The sequence below is a fragment of the Hetaerina americana genome, unplaced genomic scaffold, assembly GCF_022747635.1.
Source record: "Hetaerina americana unplaced genomic scaffold, ioHetAmer1.1.p SCAF_5, whole genome shotgun sequence".
NCBI classification, from domain to species: Eukaryota; Metazoa; Arthropoda; class Insecta; order Odonata; family Calopterygidae; genus Hetaerina; species Hetaerina americana.
The window spans coordinates 27715182-27732771 of record NW_027287095.1 but is presented as its reverse complement, the minus strand read 5'-3'; the positions used below and the strand labels follow the sequence as shown (position 1 = coordinate 27732771).

At 38.0% G+C, this 17590-nt stretch overlaps 1 protein-coding gene across 1 annotated transcript in view; it reads left to right on the top strand.

The window, feature by feature from the left end:
- The window catches only part of CadN (neural cadherin), a 1574690-nt gene that overhangs the window by 1459920 nt on the left and 97180 nt on the right, over nucleotides 1-17590 (top strand). Inside the window, exon 18 of the mRNA XM_071591874.1 lies at nucleotides 5076-5240. Coding sequence (XP_071447975.1) covers nucleotides 5076-5240 — 165 coding nt within the window. The remainder of the gene's footprint in view (nucleotides 1-5075; nucleotides 5241-17590) is intronic.

Genomic DNA, 17590 nt, shown 5'->3' with positions numbered 1-17590 from the left:
AGTTGCGATGAATAGGGTAACTTAATTCCACATGCTTATTAAATACCATAGTTAACATAACTGAGTACTTGAAAACAAAAGGATCTCGCTCCCCTTTGGCAAACCCGACGCTTATCCCAAGGCTTGTGATTTCTTAGTTGAGCAGGAGAAGGACATCACTAAAAGATAGCCAAGATGTGTAATGACATTTTTTTCTGGTTTAAACATTTCCGGGTTCCTAATTACTTGTCTCTACGCAGTCATACTTATTGGTGCTCAATTATCTAAATTGGTCTAAATCATCTAAAAAAAATCGGATGCAAAGTATTGTCAGCTGTAAAACTTGGGTACAATATGCCACAAAAATATCAATAGTATTGCCACCTGTTAATACTTGTAAATGGAAAATGGAGAATATTTTAGGATAATGCGATTTTCAGAATTTTCCTAAAACAACAAGCACAGGTTGTTGATTCTAGTTCCATGAAATTATATCAAAATTAACCACATAAAATCGCTACCACTCCGATTAGCCATTTCAATTCCATTGAAAACATATATATCGTTCGTTTGAAAGCATATATGAGAGAAGTGGCTAATAGAGTATTTATAATTCATTGAATCTCGATACAGTCCAACGAATTTGCATCCAGCCTAAAGGTGTCTGCCTGAAACGGTATTCGTATTCATAGAGGATAGGTGGGAAGCGTTGGGGTATGTCTATTATTTACGCTCTGGATTTCTATCCTCTTGTTCCCCTTAATACGATTCGGAATGCATTCAATTGTTTTCTCGTCGGGCAGTGGTTACTTCCCATCCCACCTTCCTACATCTCTCCCACCAACAGATGGGATTGGTGTAATGGATTAAAATGCTGTATCTGCCGCCGCTGAGTGGCCTAATAAATTTGCTTGCACCCAAAGAGCTGGGACCTCTTGTCTGAACTTAATAGTTCCGCTCCCGAAGGAACTCTATCGAGTCTCCCTCTTCTTCCCATCCGTTGGCCCCAAGTCTCCGGCTTCCCAAGTTTTCAGTCAGCTTTTGTGAGGCGTTTTCCTGGTTTCACCCTGCTCCGTATGATGAATCACTTTTACTGGTCGACTTGCCGCTATCCATCTTGTGTGCATTAATCTTATTATTGACCCAGTTTCCGGTCTGGTTCGTCGAGTTGTTTAGCCTGAACCAACCTTCCAATGCCGTTCGCCATTTCCGTCGGTACCGCTTTGTTACCCTTAGGCTCGCTATCTAGCATAATTTAGAGCCGTCGGACATTTAACCGACCGCATTTGCCATTGTAACGAACAACCTCATCTTTCTCCGTCCTTGGTTACAATAGTTTTCATAAATGTAAGCTAAGAGAGGACAACTAATGCCAGTCGGCGATATTTCTTATGTTCGTGGTGTTTTAATGCTATATATTATCAATGGTTTTGACTTGTAAATTTTTTGTGTAATTTTATTGGCATACAACATGCTACGTGTATTACATACATTGTAGCACATAAAAAACGAGTCGTTTCATTACGAACATCTTCTTTATTCTTCAGCGTAATGTGAAATATTAATTTTTATCGAATGAAAAGTTATCTTCTACAAGCGTCTTTCGCAAGTAGACTTCATTCCCCTATGGAGAAATATTTCCTTTCCCCTTATTTGAAATCATCGCTTTTGCTTTTACCACAAATTTAACTCAGCAGTGAATTAACTAGCAGTAATTCCGTGCCCTCTTATAGTAATTTCATAATGATTCCCGGTTCCATTCATATGCATAATTAGATTAGCATCGAGAAATTGGATGCCAGCAGTAGGGTGACTGAGTTGAGGCAGTTGAAATTATCATTTAACGAAGGGAATCTCACTTCCCCAAGGATATGCATTACAATTCGCATATCGAAGGCAAGTGTATTGTCTTAAGATAAATTACCATAGATTGTAAATGAACTATTATTATTCATTTAGGTTCTTCGCTCGAGCTTCTGGGGTTTTTAATACAACTTCTTCTTTTCAAATGATACTTCGGGGTAATGACGATATCTCAAAATTTTAATATGCTTTAGAATATATGTTAACTTAGTAGATGCCAGTTTGTCGTAATTTTTTGGACTGTCATTGTTGTATCAATGGTGAAAGTCATTGTCTTTAGATAAAATCGGTCATGATTCTTGTTACAAAGATTTTTTCTATGGATTCTATAAAAAATCATTTAACTTTTCATTTGGAAAACATGATTTGCATACTCAAACTGTTCATTTAGGAGTACTCATGTCACTGGACTTCGATTAAGTCTGTTGTTCGTGAATACGTCTTTCCTTATTCGCATCTTTTCAGCTTCTTGTTCTGGGTAATCGTACATTAATAATTTTACATTCCATTCTACTAAAAGGTAATTTTATTATAAAACCGGAAATTGAAAGTGATTTTAGACTCATTAAAAAATTTAACTAAATAATTTTCGCGTTTTGGGAAAAAAACAAATCAAGGGCATATATTCTATTGTTTCAGGCTTCTCTTTGTGGAAGTAATTAATATCCATACTAAAAAGAGAGACTTGTGCTTTTCCACAGATTTTATTATATGGTGCAACGCGTTTCACCGACGGAAATCAAGGGCAATTTCATTTTGAATTATTTTAAGACATGCCAGAGGCAAATCTCAATTTTTACGCGAGTCAATGAAACCTTGGTCATGACGAAGCGTTGGTTCTTTATTATTTAATCTGTCCTCTCATCAATTGTTGTTGAGATATTTGCCTGATCGTGTGAGAAATTCATTAACCCCTACTCCTCCGCAAAAGGGACGACGATTCCTCCAAAGAGGCATCAAAATTATAGAAAGGAGCCGAGATCATTAGTCATCGAAAATATTTCCCCCTCCGTGATTCAAAACTGAAAGCTGTTTTCATGATTTTATCCTATTCCTTCCTTCCCTTTCTGGTAACTCTTTAATCCTTCATTCCTGGACCTCTTGGAGACAATTAATTTGCCCTGGACCCTTTTTACTTCGCTCGTAAAAATAATCCCTTTTGCTGGTAAAAATGTCGCCCGAAAAAAACAAGGTCTCTCTTGGCTTAAAATAAGACATCATTTCAGTTATATTTGAGATGTACAGAAAAAATGGGACAAAAGAGGTGGGAATATGAAGAAAAGAAATTAAACATTATTGTCAATATCGTTTCTCCTGCACCTCGTTTCCTTTGTCGTGCGTTATTTTCATTTTAGCCTTAGCCCCGCATGAGTCTCATTTTCTATTTATATTCCGTCTCCAAAATGTATGGTCTTAATCTTTCCTTTCTTCCCCAAGCTTTCGCACCCGCAGAATTCTCGGCCTGCCGCTTTTCGAGGCCTTCATCCTCGAAGGAATTTCTTCGGCTCACGTCGCATCTTTCCTTTGATCCTCCACAACGTCCCCAGGGGAATTCAAATCCCGCTTATCCTTCCTCTCGAAGCCCCTCGACAAGGATTCAGCTCCGGCGGAATGAGTTCGACAACAAATCGAGGGGCGCGCTGTCTTTCAAATTCTTTTAAAGTTCGTTTTATTTTTTCTTGGAATTCCTATTTTTGCTCCTTTCTTGTTTCGTTATTTCGTCCAATTTTTTCTCCTCTGACGTTGATCTCTTCTTCGTGCACACTCTTTTGCGTCAAATTCTAAATCTACGATAACTCAAAGAGGTAATACCTAGTAATTGCGCTATAGGAATCGCACATAGGAAATGCTTTGCCTCGATATTGTTAAAAACTATTTTACTTTACAGTGTTATATTCATTCAATAAGATACAGCTAATGGCCCTGTGATTTTTCCCGACGACAACCTAATTGAGTTTTTTTTTGTCGGTTATGGTTTTTTCTGCACAATTGCTGCGGTATATCTTTTTTGCTGTAATATCAGGAGTCTAGCAAAGTGGCAATATCTATCCGCATTTTGCATTTGGTTCATCCGCCATTTTTCAAGATTGGCAGACGGAATGGTTGCGCTGAAATGATAAAACTAATCAATGCTATTTTTGCCTAATTCATATCGCTTAGTAAATGACTCTGTGAGAGCTCATGGATAAAATTATAAATATAAGCCCAATAATACGAATTTACCACGCCATTTGTTGAATTAATTCATTATTCAAACTACTTTTGTTATTTACAATCCATTCCAGTCCATATTTTATTTAATGGGTCTAATTATCTTATCCATTTTGTATGATATGTTTCCATTGCTAATGGGTACTTTATATTGCCATTGAATATCAGCGGATGGTGTACTGGCCCTGCAAATGTGATTGAAGCGTACTAGCGATTTTTATACAGCATTCATTGAATTATGTTCTCTAAAAATAAGAAAAACATACGCCCCTCTGTAATGAAAAATTGCATAAAATTTCAGCTATAATTTAGAATATTGGATCCTATAATAATGAACATCATTAAATTCAAATAATTCAATGGGCTGAAAGGTGCTTTTTTTTCCCATGATAATTTTACTTCGAGCTGATAATTCTATTTATTGTGAGAAACGTTCCATTGGTTATTTGAGGTATAAAGAAACGTAATTATAATGATTTCCCATGTATTTGTATGCATTTTTGCCTGAGTCACTGTTAATATTTGATTTCTAGATCAGCATGAAACTATCACATCAGCTACTGTTGATATTGTAATTTTCTCTTGTAAGATAGGTTTTTAATTGAAATTTCCACGTGAAACTTTGTGATTTTTTCTCTTTCTGCTGACATATATATTTCATATCCCAGTAATTCCTTGAATGTAAGTATTTCCTTGAATATCATTTTAATGCCTCTGTCTTACCTTCTTGCCAACTAATTCTTAATTTTATCTTCACAGGAGTGTTTTAAAGCTTTTCTCTTTGAAAAAATAGGTTTCCAATTGTCTTTCATTGTCAATAAAAAGGTTTTTCTTTGAAATTTCCGTATCTATCTATATTCTAACTCAAGATTATTTGTGTTAAGGAAGCATATTTGTTGTTTTCTTGCGGTGGAGATTTGTGAGGAATGAAAGGGATTTCTTCTCTGAACCATCTTGTGTTTTTCCTCCCACCCCCTTCCTAAAATCCTCCCGCCTACTTTGATCCATGATTGTGACAACAGTATGAGCTACGCCTTGCTGCCTCGGACAACTTGAAGGAGAACTACACTACAGTCGTGATCCATGTGAAGGACGTGAATGACAACCCACCCGTGTTCGAGAGGCCGACGTATCGGACACAGATCACGGAAGAGGACGACCGGAATCTACCAAAGAGGGTCCTACAGGTCACGTGGCTTCATCACTCACTCCTTCACTATTTACTTTGTTTCCCAACAGTCCTTCCGTATTCGACTGCTCATTTGTCGTTCTCTCCCATGAGAGTCAGTTAGCACATGACAAATAACTCTTCAATACTTAAACCAGGCTCAGATTCATCACCTTGAAGGATTTTATTCGAGTAGTTGTACGCTATGATATATATATATATATATATATATATATATATATATATATATATATATATATATATATATATGTATATATATCAAGATATGTAAGTTTTTCTTCATTAAATGAGGTCCAGATCGTATGCTAGAGTTCGTCTTCTTTAAATTCTGGCATTTATAGTATTTTAAAAAATTTATCTGTAGTTATTCAAATACATCATGTGGGATATCCAGAAAATAAATGCACTTTTACTGCGGCAATCGAAATTAATACTTAAATTAACTTGATAGTTGCCAATAAAAGCTGTTTGGAAGGATTGGCTGAGTGGAAAGGCTTTCCAAGTCAGTTTATTTTGCAAGTAACTGGTCCAAAGATTTTCTCTGGAGGTGGAAATGCTATTCCGACCGTTTACTACGTATATTAAATAAACGTCTTTGAGCACATTCTTTATTCACACTACGTATTTCATGTGATTTCGCATGTAAAAAAACGTGTAAAAAACAATTACTCGTTTTATTGCTCATTGCGATTTTCAAAACTGATTCCTTAGTTATTTCCGAATTGAACATTTCATCGAGTAACGGATTGATATTTTGTAGAATAATTTACCTTGTTATGAATTCACCTGATCAATTCAAAGATAAACCCCCTCCTCCGATCATCTAGTCGTTCCACTGTTTTCCGAAGAGTTTCTGCCTTTAAAAAACGCTATGGACTATAGTCGGGCCAATCCCACGCCGCTAGATGTCTGAGGATTTCTTCTGGTGGATGATACCCAATTCCCACAAGTCCCGCTTCGAAGGTTACCCAATACGTCCCACCGTATTGCATGTGTGACTGCACTGACCGTTACGAGATTCGTCCACCAACCATTCTCCCTCCCTCTTCATCGCACGGAGTGGGATCTGCGAGTTTTCATTTGGCTTTCTTATCGAGTTTCTCCGATTGCTCAGATTTATCCCGCGTGGAATGTCCCTTGCGAATCGACGAGCTGTCTGCTAACAAAATTTCCAGCCGAAAGCGTCTACATCGCCCTCTTTCCCTTCCTCCCTTAGAACTACGTGAAAAAAAGTGCGAGCAAAAAAGAGATGCGCAGACCTGTGGAGCGGTGGCACATTTCTCTGCGTCTATTGTGCTCCTCCGGGATAAGAATAATTAGTGATCCGAAATCCTTTGGCGGCCCCCGAGTTTTCCGCTTCACTTACGTCTCTCTTGCAATTACGACCGCGAGATTAGAATGAAACTTTGCAGCGCCTCGGTTCCCCCATCGCGGTGAAGGGGTCAATTTATGTTTCTCGGGCCTCGATTTATATTACAATAATTTAAAGGCCACGAATCACTCTGTTTAACCGCTTCGATCCAAATATTAAAATTTGAGCACGATTTGAAAAGAAAGAAGTCGGACGGAGTTTTCACGATGGCAGAGCAAGGAGACTCCTTGGAGAAATTAAAGGTTTTTTTTATCATTAGTTCTCGTTGTTGTATTTTTCCCCTGCACGGTCTTGTTCACAGGTGAAACAGCATGACGAATGCACGCTATTACCACGGTCGGAGTTCTGAATTATTTCAATCCCCTGGCCGCAAAGTGTTTGTATTTTTTTCACTAACAATTTGTGTGTTTTCCTTTTGTCTCATTTTTACTATTTTTATCCTCATTTCTCCCAGCAGCTTTTTTTAAAACCACCATGTCAATGAAACATAATGCTGGTAATCGTCCATTTTTCACAACTTTCAGCAATTCTCTTCCAGGTCATACTTTTTGTAAGAAGTAATCTTAGTGGTGTATGACGTTACTGTTAATTTATGCACATTTAACGTAAAACGTGTAATTTGATATTATTATGTACAGTGTGTGTGTCTGCAGTAATTTTGATATTTCCTTGGTTATGTAGTGTTGATGTCGGTGTTACTGCGTGCTATTTACTTATTTGCCTGTGGTTCCGTTATGTAGCATGCTAGAGTAACATTTATGATTGTTGAAATTGTCTTGGATTTCTTTCCTTAATTTACTCATATATGTATATATGTATGCATATATATATATATATATATATATATATATATATATATATATATATATATATATATATATATATATATATATATAAAAATATATATATACACATACATATATATATGTATACATACATATATATATATATATATATATATATATATATATATATGTATATATACACATACATATATATATGTATACATATATATATATATATATATATATATATATATATATATATGTATATAGTATATATATAAATATATATGTGTGTATATAAATTTTTAAAATTTACTTGATAGTAATAAAGAAGTTGATTAAGGGAATCCATTCATATTTTACATGATTTGTATCATTTATTGCATGATTGACTTTTCCGTTTTTTCCAGATCTAAGCACAGATTTTGATTGCTTTGATTAAAAAGAGAACAATAACTATGTTAACTATGTTTTGTAAATTACTGAAGTGCATGGCATATGTCTCAAGTGATATTCTGTGAATGGCTTATTTGAATAATTGTCTTTTACCCGTAAAAAATGCATTCTCACTTCGTATTCTCGTGTCGTCAAATGTATACAATGCTTTCGAATGTCTTTCGTTTAATATCCCTAACTCTTTTCTTCTCGCCTTGATGAACACGTTATTTTTGTGTTAGATGTTTTCAATTGTAATTAGTATTTTTGAATGTTTTTCGTCAATTATTTTATTTTTCTTTTCTCTTTTTTTTCTTTCTCTCTCCTATCAAAACCCTCCACCACTGTTGCAACGCGCGTCTTTTGTTGTGCGGCGAAACAAAACACTGTCGTTTGTCCAACGAAATGACGTCGCGGGACAACACGATGCATGCATACCCCCTGAACCCTATCCTTTTTCATCCACTAATTAAATGCTCTTGTGTTTGCAATGAACCAAACCGTTCAAAACCTTCCCTACACCTGCAAACCCAAAAGTACGAGCTGACTCTAGTGGCTTCAGACAGTTTGAACGAGAATCAAACCACTGTGGTGATCCACGTGAATGACGTCAACGACCTACCACCCGTGTTTAGTTCGCAGCTATATCCGGCACTTCTTCAGGAGGAGTTCGAAGTCCCATATCCTTACAGACTACTACAGGTACAAAAATATAGATAGAGTTATCAAATTCGTGACATCTCTCCATCCGAAAGAAATCATTTGTGTACCCACATTCATAGAGCGAGAACTCATCGTCATCAATTCATTAGTAGCTGTATCCTTAAAATTCAAATGAGGAATAGAATCATACTATTTTTCAAGTATGAGTCGTGGTCGCGTGTAATTAAAATAGGTATATTTTCGCAATAAATATTTTTTGTTTTCCAACATATGTTTATCCACTTATACTTTTTTTCAAGGAGTAAAGGTTTGCTATTTTTCAACATGCAATGGTAGTATTACTTTGCATGCACAATAATGAAAGGAAACGAGCGTACGTGAAGAATTATACAATTTGAATTTTACTCCATGCTTCATCGCGTATATCACGCAAGAGAAGATTTTAGCCGATTCTTTAAACCCAATTATAGTAAAAGGTGTTTTATGGGAGACAAACAATCGTGGTGATATGGCAATAATTAGTACAAAGAATATCGTTTTCTGCAACGATTTAATGAATAGGTGTATATTAGCTTTTAAAAAGATCAACTCCGTGTATTTGAATGTAACTTCATCGAGGATTTTTTCCTTAATCATCCCGTTTGGATGAAATTCTTTGTACATACAGTGAAATTTTTAAAATTTATAAATCTAAATTTGCGTTTCTTGTGAAAATGATCTCTGTCACCGTTGTTTGCATGACTACGTAAGGTCTATTATCTTTCGATTCCATTCATTCTGCAAGAAGAACTTATTTTATCCCGTGATTTATTTGGAATATACACGCAGGAGTTCCCTGGAGTGAATTTGACGCAAACGAATAATATTGTTAGCATTTTCTTTCGCCTATACATTGAAAACTGATGCCACGCTTTCGATCAGTGCAAATGCTCCTATTTTGGCGAGCATTCAATACAGGTGATGTTTGATCCTAGTAAATTATTTGCGTAACCCATTTCAAGCACACTTGATGATGGCAAGTTTTGACTTTTTTCCGACGCATCAGCCCCAGATAATTTATTTTATCTCTTTCCCGGATTATTATAAAGTTACTCTGCGAACTATGGGCTGGGTTTTTGAATCGTCGCGTTTGGAAACGGCAGGACGCGTTTCAGCTCTTTTTTATTCTCCTTTTTTAATTTTTCTTGCTCTCTGATAGGGTTTAATTTTTATTTCATGTTCAAGCCGTCTTTTCTGTGGTTTGTATTTTATATATCCTGAATTGTCAATCGATGCGTGTGCTTGTATTCGTAATCAACAAATTTCAAATAGGTTTTCCCCTTTTCACCGCATTTCATTTTCGAAACTCCACCTCTAATCCGGTTTGTTTTCTATTCCCGAGTTTGACATAGATTCTCAAAGAATGCTAAATATTTCCAGTAATTATATATCATACGAAGGTATTTACGATAACGATGTTCAAAATAAATAACTATTTCAATCGTGCCAAATGAAAAACTCTCGGTCGTTTTAAAATGGCATGCACATTACTCAGTCTCCTTTTTCTCACCCTTATACATCAGCATGATTTTTTCCAGAACATTTATAATGTTCAACTAATCAAATTCAATTCAAGCCCCAGTCACTTAACGTTTTGGTGATCAATCCTTAACTACCTTCGGTGCGTTCAAATATTTATGACGAACTTATCAAAGTCCCTGTCGCATTTTCGAACCAATTATTTGATTATTTCAATTAGTAAAGAGAACCCGAAAGTCAAGTGGATTTTAATCGATTACGTGAAATTACTTTTACAATAACAGTTTTTTTTCTTTTGGCCGTCATAACATAATTAAGGCAATCCAGTCTGTGTACACGCGCTTGTGCAGTCAGTGTCGAACGAGGGGAATCGATTCGGTGAGCAAAGTGATCAAACCCATCGAGACACCCCACAGTCTGGGATTCGATCCCCAGCGCCGTACTCTGCTTCGGCCGCCGAATGCGTTCGCTACGGTTAATGAGGTCACCGTAAGGTCGATCCATTGTGTGTCCTATCTGTGTTTCGCCAACGCAATCTCTCACGGGGAAGAGGGGGAGAGGAGAGATAGTACTCACACTGACAACCGTTCATTTGGATGACGAACGCTCGCCTCCCTTCCCTCGACGACCCCCAAACCCCGTTCGCAGTGTATGTAACAAGCCAGTCAATTTGGGATCCATTCATTCGTCCCGGTTGGTGAGAGAAAAAGAGAAAGGGGGGAGAGAGAGGTTAAAACGAAGCAAGAAACCGGGGCGACGTGGAATGCACTGCACGTCTAGGCATTCGGTGGTCGACCTCGGAGGAAAATTCATAGCAGCATTGCGCTCCAGCACGTAGGCCTGCGGAAGGCTCTGCTGTCAGCGACGTGAAAACCGCCGAGAAGGAAAGCATCGAAATATTTGACGGATGGTTTGTTTCTCATTTTTTCCTTCGTCTCAGTTGTATTATTGTTTCCTAAATGCATTAGGTAAAGAATTTTTTTATCCTTTCCGCTTAAACGACTCTGACTGCCAGAATAAGCTACATGTAAATGCTTCAAATTTACCAAGAAGTTCACGATGTTTTCCCATACGGTCTCCAACATTATTTCTCTCTTGAGTCTGTCATGATTAGTCTCAATGAGGAATCTCTTATGATTACATTCGGTCACTATTTTACTTTTGTTGGCGAATCCCTTCTAATGCTGTGAGAAAGCTTCTTTCTTAACTTGGAATGGAACAAGTAGTTATCTCCTAGTGCCAGGGCGTTGTATCTGTCTACTGGTAATGGAGTCGTTAGTCACTTCATTTTACACCTACCTCCGTCAGCTACGTCAACAGCCATTGACATCATCCTCGTAACCATTGTTTGATTAGATTGTAAGTGTTGTTTTTGTAACTGTATTAGCATAATTTCCGCTTGTGTCCGCCCTTACCACTTGTTTGTGAGCCAGTGCCAGATCATTTCTACAGCATGTGTTAGTAACTGTATTAACTTAACGGCTGAACTTTTTGCTCTATCTATGTTACTACAGTAGATGTATTTTTGCTTGCGCAGTGTTGCATGTTTACTTTTAGAAGGACGCGGAAAGCTGTAAATCAGGTAAGTTGTAAATTTATCGTTAAGCATCTCTGATATCATGAGAAGAGATGATTCCCTAGCCTTAATGGCATGAATGCAACGTATTGATCCATTATTTTGGGATATATTTTTATAAAAAGTATATGCTTGCACTTTGTATCGCATTGTTTTTAAACAAAAGCTATGACAATCAATTTTTAAGGGAAAATTTACTACTTCCGAATCCTAGTTTCGGTTAATCAACATTTTATTGTTGGTATTAGCATCAAGCCGTAATGTAAAATCTCATTTTCAAAGTACTCTAGATATTTGGAACAAATTACTGTGAAAGGTAAAAGCTTATTTTTTTCAAACCCCGGAAAATCGTCAATAAGATTTTTCGTTTGGTCTTATTTTTCTTTTTGCTAAATTAACTTCACAATAATTAAATCAGTAACAAGAGTACTTCTTTGATCCCGTTTTGCAAGGCATATCTTATCACATTTGCAACCCCTCCTCTTTCCCGAAACCAATGAGCGACACATTCTTTCCATTCCAAAACCCTCCATCATTGTTCTCGAATGAAAAATCTTCGAAGGATTTTGTGATTTAATTTTTAAGAGAATCGGAAAAGATAAGCATTGGCCTTGCAAATGAATCTCTGAATGTTCTGCATTGCAATTTATGATCGATTCCGTCGTATTCTTCGGTCTCAGAATTTTTAGCATCGCCATCAAGCAGCACCGCAGGAGTATCCATTTTTTTACTCCGAACAGATTCTGTTTTGTCTTTTTTTAACTCTTTTATGCGACGTTCAAGATGATGTCTTATACCGCCATATAAAAACGAATTCGGCTTCAAAAAAATATGATTTAAACGGAATCTCTTCACCATATATTTCTTTAAGTTCGTCTTTATCTAATTGAATAATCACTCTAAATCTTGTCTGACTGTTTTTCTCCGAAGCACGTCAGTGAAAAAAATAATGAAATACCGCGATGCCAAGCAATTAAGTCGGATGCCAGTCGTAAATTTAAGTTTGAAGAATATAAAGCAGATCTGATGCGAAGCGCTTCTAAACCGGGAGATATTGTTGATCCCGGAACATCCTTTCGATAATCAGTATTCTGCTCTGGAATTCTTCTGGCGGGTGGGAGGGAATATTTGTATTGTTGGAGAGTAGAAATTTTTGGTGGAGCATGGGGCAGGTTATTGAAATGGATTTGAGTGAGTTGAGAATTTTTTTGGGAATGTTTTGAGTTTTAAACTGCATGTATTTATTTTTTATCTCACCCTTGGGGAAAACCTTGAAATTTCTATGGCGTTTAAAAATGAGTTTTCACCTCGAATGTAGCGTTTTTCATTCTTTGTAATAAATTCAAAAAATTCTTCGTAATTTCATTGTGTCCGTTTAACTTCCAAAGCTTTTTTTATAGATTTCCCAATTTTTCCTGTACTGTTACCCTATCGGTCTGTTACTGAACTGTTTATTATTTTCTATAAAAATTTTACGATAAATTGTTATGCAATCAATTTGTATTTTTAGAGAGGCGTGAGATTTGTTATAGATTAAAATAAAGGTGTAATTATTTAATAGATACCTCGGAAACGGAATGTGAGCTACCGATTAAAATGAATAGCAGCTGTGTAACTTCGTTAATACCCTGATTCATGCTCCAATTTAATTAAATTTTTTTTGCGTTCCAATTATTTTTCCCAATATGGCCTAAGCTTTTCTTTTTCAAATAGTTTATCAACCTTAGAACCGTAGCGCAATATGCCGATAAACCCTTCTTCTATGTGTAATTTCAGTCACTCAAAAAGTCATTTTTTTTGTAAACTCAAAGAACGTTTTTCTTTCGAGGAAATAAATACTACTTTACTTCATTATGATAAATATATCATGTAAATTCACCATTTCCTGTAGACTTTACCATGTCTTTTTCAAAAAAAGCCTTTTGATGGCCGGAAACCTATTGTTACAGCTTCATAGTGCAGACAGTTGATTGCCTCCTGTCGATTCCCGATAAATGTAAAATCAGCACGGAGTAGCAAAGAATTTTCATTGCAAGTCCTTAGTCGTGCATCGAAAATGCAAGGTTGCCCCTCCAGATTCGGTCCCCTTGAGAGTTCTCATCGGTAGCGGCGCGCTGCATCTTGTTGTATATTAATCTCCCGTCTTTGTGGGCTTCATCTATCTCCCCAGCCTCGGTACATTATTGAAATCTCATCGGTCGTCTCATTAACTATTTAACCCACGGCTTATCAGCCTTTGTTATTATTCCCCTCACCTAACTCTCCTTCTGTTTAGTCTTCACCGCGGTCCCCCCACGCGTCTTCTCTACTACTACCACTTCCAACCCCCCCTTTGCCTTTCTTTCTTTCTCTTTCCCGCTTCACTTCGGCTTGCCTCTCATCTTCCACCTCACACCATCCCTCCACCCTCCACCCCGCTCTCTCTCACTAAACTCTTCTCTTTCAAACCTACCTCAAACTTACCGTGACGCGGATGGGGAACATTGCGTTGGGTCTTTGAGATTATCCTGGATCGTTAATCCTTAAACATTCTCCCACTTTCATCAGGTCTCTTTCCTCTACCTTCATTCCTCACCCCGATCGTCCCACCTTCCTTCGTTGGCCTCCCTCCTCTTTCACAGCCTGCCAGCGGCGTGTGCCGACGTACCACCCGCGACATTTGAAGTGGGAGTCTGAGGAGGCATTAGCTGAATCGGAAGGAATCGAACGAATCGTCCTCTTGTTCCCGAGGATCCCTTCACCCCCTTGGGTAGGGGTCTCATATCTCTCTATATCTCTTCTCTTTTCCCTCTCTCTCTTCTCTGTTAAACCCTTCATCCTCCCCTTCGTCCCCACCTCTTGAGCGTGGTAAATCGGAGATACCTTAGAAGTGCCCGGTCTTTCCACATCAATCGCACCCTTATTAACTTTCCCTCCCATCCCTTCCCCATCCACCTCCTCACCCCCTTCGTTTCTTCCTTTTAATTCCTTGTTTTTCCTCTAACCCCATCCATTATATTTTCCCTCCCAAGTGCCGCCCCCCCCCTCATCCCTTGGATCGGTTCAGAAGTGGGATGTCAACCGTTTTGCGCCATTTGAAGTTTAGATCTTTCCGAATCCCTCTTCAGCCAATATTGCCAATGTTCGCCGCAGTCCGAACCCTAAATTTTCTCCTCCGCGAACCGTTGCCATTCTTACGAAGCTATTTATTCGCCTCCTCTTGGATGGAGTATGCAGCTTGGTCCAATAGCATACCCATGTCCTACAGAAGGGTTTACATTTTCTCTTCCCAAGCATTGTGATCACTTTGAAGCGGGAGTTCTCGTGCATCAAGGATTAATTCATTCGTTTCAAATTCCGTGCCGTCATATCAGGCGCGTGTTTGGGAGGACATTGTTTTAGTAATTTTCGGAGTAAGGACATTGAAACAGTACATGATTCGTGAAGCTAGAGCTCCCTTTGCGTGAGCTTCGCCATCTGGAGGAACTCACGGTGGGGCATTCAATAGAGCGGACCGGTTGAATGAACAACCCCAGCCTGCTTATCAACTGTTTTGTGCGCGGCAGGAGTAAAATACAAACATTTCGAAGATATAAGCGAAACATTCGGACTCATGTAATTGCTTTTGTTTAATGCCTCTCCCTCAGTCCCATCCCCTCTCATACCCTAAACCCTTCTCTCCCTACCCTACCCACTTTCTAACCCTCCCTCGACAATTTCAGCTGGGATAAAACTCTCATGTGACTACCCTCCGTGTGCGGGGAATGGACGTGCGTATTGATTCGAACGACGATAAAATAATATTTTCCCACACTTACTCACACTCCCGTAAACACACGCAAGCTCCGGCAAAATCCGATATATGCACGGGAGTGGGAGGCAGAGGCGAAGGTTTTCTGTGTATGCCGAAGTAGAAAATTGCTTTTTTTTATTGCAGCAAAAATATTGCTTTTTTACTTATTGAATCCCGTGCGAGGGTCTCTCGAGTGTCGTTCTTCATTCGTTTGGCCTCTGTGCCTCTCTCTCTCTCTGCGCTCACCCCTCTTCGCCTCTTTCCTCCTACCCTCACATTTCTTCCCCTTTCCCTCTCTCTCGCTCTGTCTCTTTTAACCAGTTCTTTCCTTCCATCGAGGCTGGATTAATTTCCCAACCGCGCTGGGTCACCCCAATTTGAAAATTAATCTCTCTCTCTCCTTCTCTTTCTTTCCCACCCCCTCCCTGAACCCACTCATTCCCTCTTCGCCAGGTTGGCGCTGCTGCTTTCATGATTCTTTTCGTTCTTATAATTATTATCCTCGTCGCTAAGTTATGGCATAGCTTGAAGGACCTTTTGCCTAGTCCCTGGAGCCATCCCTTGTCCCCCTAAATCATCCTTTAATTTCCACTATCCGGCGTTTCCAAGCAATTTGTGTCCGCGAAATCGTTTTCTAATCCGTAGTAGTATTAGAAACTTACCTGCTTTTTAGCTCTCTTCCAAATTTTCATCAGCAGTCAGATAATGAATTTAAAGGATTATGTCGGCATCTTAATTGGTTCCCGCAAATGAGCTCCAGGTTCCTCATCTGTTTCGATATGTTCGCATATTTTATGGCTAGTACTCTTGTATGGGATTAAAGGTTTATCGAAATTAATTATGGCAGTGATTTTTACAGAACTAAGGCACCCTCTTTCCCCAGAGAACATTTAGTTGCAATTAGTTCGTCTCAGTCTTAGAAATGTTTTTCTTCAAAGGTGAGTGATTACTTTTTTTTATCAATACTCTAACATTTCTTCGCCATCCAATCAAACCGGTGACCTGGTTCCTCTATCAACTGGTAAGTGAATATGTTTGAGTCTGGTTTACGCGAACTTAATGTCGACTTCCCTTCCTATGGTATCTTCGCATACCCTTGGGCAGTAATTAATTAAGCCTTAAGCCATCCGCTCCGAGTCCCTCTCGGTAATTAATTCACTGCGATTAAAATGGCTGAAAACCTCCCTTTATTCCAAAACCCCTCGGTAAAATCTTTTAGAGCGGCGTTTCATTTGCTTCGCTCGCGCTGCTAAACTGAAAGTAAAATTCGAACCACTCGTTACCTCTCTCTTTCCTTTTCCCGTTCCCTATCCGTCTCCGCTAAGTTTCTTCGGCCAAGTGATTAGCGGAGGCAGAAAACGAGCTTTCTCCTCAGCACACGTAGAAGTGGGTATGGGACATCACATCCACATCGCGGCATTCCGATTAATTTCGCCAACTGATTAGTTTCTCGAGTGAGGGAAAATGTGTTTGGACTTCATCGTCGACCGAGAAGTCTCTTGCTTCGCGAATATTTAGCAAGTACTAAAAGACCTTTCCGAGTGAAAAATTATTTTCGCTGCTGCTTAATTATCTTAACGTTTTTCGAGGAAATCCATGAAATTTAAAGCAATTTCAGTTTCTTGGAGAACTCATGTAAAACGGAAATAATTACGTAAACGGATTATGGAAGCAAAATAAAATGGATCATAAAAAACTTGTTGATATATAAATATAGCCTTACTAATTTTTAAAGTATCAAAGAATGTAACAATTTTTAATGGCAAATAAAATCTCTATTATGCAAATTAGAAATAGTGTCAAAACTGACATGGCATATTTTATAATGACATGCCCTATTCTTTAATGAAACATTTCAGTATCAAAATTTATATTTTATAGGTGAAGTAATTAATTTTCATTAAGATTGAATCTTTTGTAACTTGGGGCGAAATATGTGTTTGTTGAATCCCGTAAAAGTTAACTTGGATAACTATGAAATGTTATGTCTATCAATCATAATGCAATTATGTCCTCAAAAATATTGCTCTCGTTCAAAATCTCTTCGGGGAATATCAAAACTCACTTCAATTAACATATGCAATCGTTTGTAATTTTGTTTTAAAATTTCACGTTAGTCAGTGAACCAATTCGTCCAGCTCTTGTACCATATTTCACTTGACATTCTAATTTTTTGTGACTGATAGTAGAATGTTTGGACACGCAATGCATCCGGTTGTGTATAACT